Source organism: Neodiprion lecontei, chromosome 5, assembly GCF_021901455.1.
Source record: "Neodiprion lecontei isolate iyNeoLeco1 chromosome 5, iyNeoLeco1.1, whole genome shotgun sequence".
In the NCBI taxonomy this organism is placed as follows: Eukaryota; Metazoa; Arthropoda; class Insecta; order Hymenoptera; family Diprionidae; genus Neodiprion; species Neodiprion lecontei.
Window position 1 is genome coordinate 931,156 of NC_060264.1, and position 5,427 is coordinate 936,582.

Genomic DNA, 5,427 nt, shown 5'->3' on the forward strand with positions numbered 1-5,427 from the left:
TTGAATTGTTATTCTCAGAGTGATGTGTACATAAAGAAAAGCTATTTAAATACTTCATATTTAGTAAGAAAATATGAAACATTGAAAAAACGAAGAACTAGAACAAAGGTAGGAAAGCTTATAGTGATTACATATGTATAGAATTACATTCCTCTGTTGCACGAAGCAATCTGTTTGCATAATCTGAATGCTCTTTAGGAACCTTATAATTCCTCCACATTTCGTGAAATCAGCATCTACAAATTCCGTAGCCCGTTCGCTAAACCCTAGATCTTGCTGTCTTTGTTTACAAAATTCGGGTAATATGAATCATATAATCACGACATGAACCTTCAAAAAATATAGATCTGTAAAAAAAATGAGGTGCACTTTTTCGTCATTTAAACATGTTTCAAACCCACAGTGTTGGATAAGAGTTCGGTTTCCTGGTCTCTGGTCTTCTTGACTTTTTTTTATTATTCTCTCGTCAAGAAGATGGAACTCAGTGGATCGATAATCTAATTTCAGAGTGCTCAAAGGGTTGAAAATGTTGAAAGTGAAATTACAGAATCGATCCTCAGGAGACCGAATTCCTATGCAAGCCCGTAGTTTGACGTACATTGCAGCTGCCTGGTAGCGCTGTTAAGGGAGGAGTACCAGCGCAATCCGATACTGCGCATCTCTACATCTGGGTAATAATCCATCCGAGAAAGGTCTTCCGGTCTTCAGACGTTTGTTTCCTTCTGAAGAGAACGGACTATGGAAGATACAGAAAAAGTGTGCGCTGAAAAGTGTAGCAAAGATTCAAAGAGCAGCTCGAAGTTATGCGAGGTAAATAAATAATTAATTTGATGTATAAATGTTTTTTAAAATTCACAATTACGTGAATACCATTTATAGAATAAGATATAAGAATATAACATTTAATATGATGTAGTATCTGAATAATCATATCAATAATAATTTAACCGTGCTAGAGTGGTCAACGACAGAGTGACAGTGACGTTAGCGGACATCTAACAATTGTTGTATTTTAAATTAAATAAATTAAGTATCGATAGAAAAAAATATTGGAACATGCATGTATTAAAAATTTTTAGAAATCTTCATATCCATAATTTTAGATAAATTTTTAAATGAAACTTCTATAGTTGCCTTTATATATATATATATATATATATATATATATATATATATATATACATATATGTGCGTTTTTGTGTAAATCGAATAAGCGAGAGTCCCTATGTAGGAAAACAGGCACTATTTGGGGAGGGGAAAGCACCATGTATTGATTTCCTACGCACGTCACTCGTAAGGGTACGCGATTTGCGACGGGGTAACGAGCCCGAGGGTGAGGGGGAAGGACAATTTGGAGGATTCACGCGCAAACGTGTCGCGTCGAAAGGACGATAGTTGAAAGGAAGGGATTGCTGTCTCACTCTTATACTCGCTTCTTATGGACATTGGGGCGCCAGCGGACCAATGGATGATACAACAAGTGCTATTGCCAAAATGGTATACAACAATTATACTAACGATTATTGAGATGAATTAGTGAAGGGTAGGAAATAAAAAAAAAAAAAAAACAAATACACAAACGACTCGGAAGATTCGCTTCTGTCGCGGTCACTCAACGCACTCATTTTTCATTAACATCTAACTTGTTCGTGAAAAGAAGAATTTTGTCAGATGTCTGCTAACTTTAGAGTCGTAACAACAAATATGTATGAATGATATCAACAAGTGTTATATTATAATAGCTATATTGCTTATGTTATTTTTATAGTATCATTTTGACGATAGTCAATTTGAAAGCCAGTGGCAAGTAAATTGCCGAAACTTGACTCTGAATGCTATTCCAACGATTTCTGCTGGCAGTAACGATAGCTTATCGTCAAATAAACAGGAAGTAAATAGTAAGTCCAATTTCAAATTATTCTACATGGAGAAGATTATCTTTTATAAAAAATTAATTTACTTATTCATTATTAATAGGTCCAGGAGAAAATGCAATCGTTGATAAGCTTGTTGAAAATTTGATTCCGGCAAAGTTAAATGATATGAGATATGACAACGATGATGGTATAGCAAATTTGCAAGATGAAGGGAACAAGCAAATGAAAACATGCAGAACCGATGGACCGATGAATAATTCTGATATGCAAGATACAACATTCCATACTTCTGAAAATGGCACAATTCGACAAACGAATGAAATGAAACATTGGAAATTACAACCGAATGCTATTACAACGATGTGTGTCGACGTCAAAGGTGGCTCAACAGCATTAAGAAATCAGGAAGTAAACAGTAAGTCTTATTTCAAATTATTTCACATGAAGCAGATTATCTTTTATAAAAAATTAATTTAATTATTCATCATCGATAGGTCCAGAAGAAAATGCGATCGTTGATAAGCCTGCTGAGAATTTAGTTCCGGAAAAGTTAAATGATACGAGATATGACAACGATGATGGAATAGCAAGTTCCCAAGATGAAGGGGACCAATCAGTGCAAATGGAAACAAGCATAACCGATGGACCGATGAATAATTCTGACACACAAGCCACAAGATTCCATAGTTTTGAAAATGGCACAATTCGACAAGCGAATGAAATAAAACGTTTGAAACTACAATTGAAGCAAGAGCGGCTGAAGAATCATACTTATAAATTAAAGTATAAGATAACAAAACAGTTGGCTCTAAAATCAGTTCAGCGATTTCAATTTTACAAAAACAATTATTTTATTTTGTTACGTGAAAAGGAGGTGCGTAACAACCGCAATCGAGCACCGGTGTATTTTAGAGCTTACTGTGACTGTGACTTAAAACTTCCGCGTATGCGATATCCGATACCCAGGTGTGTACATACTGATGATCGAGATGCATACATGAAATTATTGAATGAGTGAAGGACATACAAATAGATGTTAATTTCCTCAAAATTGAAATGTCTCTTCTGAAAAATGGCCAAACAGCAAAAATGGCAAGACAGGAAAGTAATGAGAAGAGGATGGCGCATATGGAAGAGAAACTGAATCACGTGGATACGGTAGACCGATCAAGTAATGTGATCTTATACAACGTCACAGAGAGCGATGAACTGAATAAAATCCTGCCAACAGATTGTAAACCAAAGGAGTATCTTGTGCATCTATTATGCTTTATTCAATAGCATCGCCACTTGTGGGTTTATTGGATGGGTTCTCGTCTATAAAAGTAATATAACAGAGTTGTGTAATTTACAAAAGCGTCTACTTAAGAATATTGAAAAATTCAAAAATAATGAACATGCGAATGAAATATCAGTAGGAATAAGGGAAACTTATGTTTTGCAATGTCTGGAATATAACTGGAAAATGAAAGACTTAAAAGTAGCAGATCAATCACAAGGTATAAAGGCTCGACGTTACAAGTGGAACTGAAAATAGGAAAGAAATTTCATCGATATCAGGCAATTTGGAATTTCAATCATTTACCAATAGATTAAAAGTGAACAAACTTTTCTAAAAAAAATTATTTATCAATATACCCATAACAATATACACGAGTAATCTTTCGAGATGGATCAAAATTCTTATTTTGTAATTTTTTTTTGTTTTTTACATAATATTTTCCCTTACTGTCTTTCTTTAAATCAGGCTTCCGCAGAGGTTATCTTATCCTACAGCGAAGTATATTGAATGTACTTTGTACTTCTTGAGTACTTTACTTTGTTACGCCCACAGCACGTAACTACTGTACTGTAAATGTAATTGATTGTGAATAAATATGCCGATGAAAAAAAAAAAAGAAATAAGACATCCAGAAAATTTTAGCCGACGCAGGAGTTAGTTAACGTTCCAGAGGGTCTGACCGGTTCCGGATAAATTGTTCCTAGAGGGTCAGACCCTCCTTATGGAGAAAATACAGTCCTTACTGAACACCACTGAAAATCGAATTGTTGGAAATGGTGCCGAAGAAAACTCTGAGCAGATAGGCATAAGCCCGAACCGTGTTTTCGCAAGCAATTCAAGAAAATTCTGCAGATTCTATTTCTACGGCACCGAACCTTCACCCACCCTGAGATCGTACTTACGGGGGGAGATATATTTAGCGAAAATAAGGCCATTTTTTGTCAGAAAATTCAGCGCTTTTGTTTCAAACCGTAACATTTCGGAGGTTTTATAAGTTCATGTTCTGCATTTGAGTGTTATTGAAAGGAAAATCTGTGTTTATTTACTTTCAGATTGATCTAGCCAACGCCACACGTCCGTAGCCTTATCGCTGCAAGTTGCAGTCCGTGCCATACCTCCGCCATTTTGAAAGATGACATTTTTTTTTCATACCTATATACAATGTCAAAGGTATAAGGAATATGAAAATACCAAAAGGCTAAAAAATTTTGAACAAGTTTTTACTTGCCAAAAAGAATCATGAAATTCAGCGATTCTTCCCTCGCCTAACTATATCTCGCCTCCCTTAACAAGAGGAAAGTCAAACCGAATCGGATTCGTCTCTTCTAAAGCCTACTCGATCTACTAAAAACGCGGCTTCGGAGAAAAGTAAAAAATAGCAACAGTCACGCATTCTTCAATACAAACCTATGAGGAAGTTAATGTGATTTTCTGGAACTCGAGTGTCCTGAGTAATGTTGCGGGACTGGAAAACAACACATCGAACGATAGCACACCTTGTTTATGTGAAACCGGATGTTGCGAAGAACCCTTCATCGCTCTGTTGTTTTAAAACAAAGGAACGACGTTCATCGAAGTTACCAGAAAGGTAAACAAGGGCAGAGCTCTAAAGGCGGGATCGCGGCAATGACACTTATCGGATGCGTGTTTGCTTGTTTCGCTGAACCATAATTAATTACACTTGTGAAAGGGTTTGTTTTAGTGCACAGTTGAACAAGCATAATGTGCAAAAGCTGTGGGATCGTGGGCTGTGCGTATTATAAAACAGAGCACCCAGATCTACGCAAGGTAAACACTTTATGATTTTATTTAGCAATGGAACAGTGTTTTACAGAATGTACAAAATGGCGAAAGAAATAATAGTGTTTATGAAACTACAATCAAAGCTATCCACGCCGATATACGGCAACCAAATTCTAACTTGTCAACTTTTTCAAGCAGTCTTTGCTCTATTCACAAATACACCGCAATGGCTGAATGTATAGACTATATGGGCAAAAATTGAAACCCGGGAAACTGAAAAACTTAGCAGAAAAAAAAGAAAACTAACGAAATTTCGCTCAACAAAACATTATAATATTCATTCATAATTAAAATAAACTGTTTCACATTTCGACTGTGATTGTCAGTAAAGGATATAATTATTATCATTACTATTAACATTATTATTAAGATGTTATTTTTTTCTCAGTTAAAATATTTTATGACTCGTAACCTTTCTGATCCGACTTTGAAATTACCACCGTTCTACGACGAACGCGCCATTTG

General features: G+C 35.5%; 1 protein-coding gene across 2 annotated transcripts; it reads left to right on the plus strand.

The window, feature by feature from the left end:
• Nucleotides 1–673: 673 nt before the first annotated feature.
• Nucleotides 674–3,784, plus strand: LOC107226084. Of its 2 annotated transcripts, XM_046739468.1 has the most exons (5): nt 678–810; nt 1,232–1,497; nt 1,769–1,898; nt 1,978–2,292; nt 2,372–3,784. In XM_046739468.1, exons 2-5 carry the CDS (start codon nt 1,465–1,467, stop codon nt 2,893–2,895), a joined length of 1,002 nt encoding a protein of 333 aa, XP_046595424.1. In that variant the 5' UTR covers nt 678–810; nt 1,232–1,464; the 3' UTR covers nt 2,896–3,784. The 2 variants fall into 2 exon arrangements, with proteins under 2 accessions (XP_046595423.1, XP_046595424.1); XM_046739467.1 differs by lacking the exon at nt 1,232–1,497 and having other exon boundaries at nt 674–810.
• Nucleotides 3,785–5,427: the final 1,643 nt, after the last annotated feature.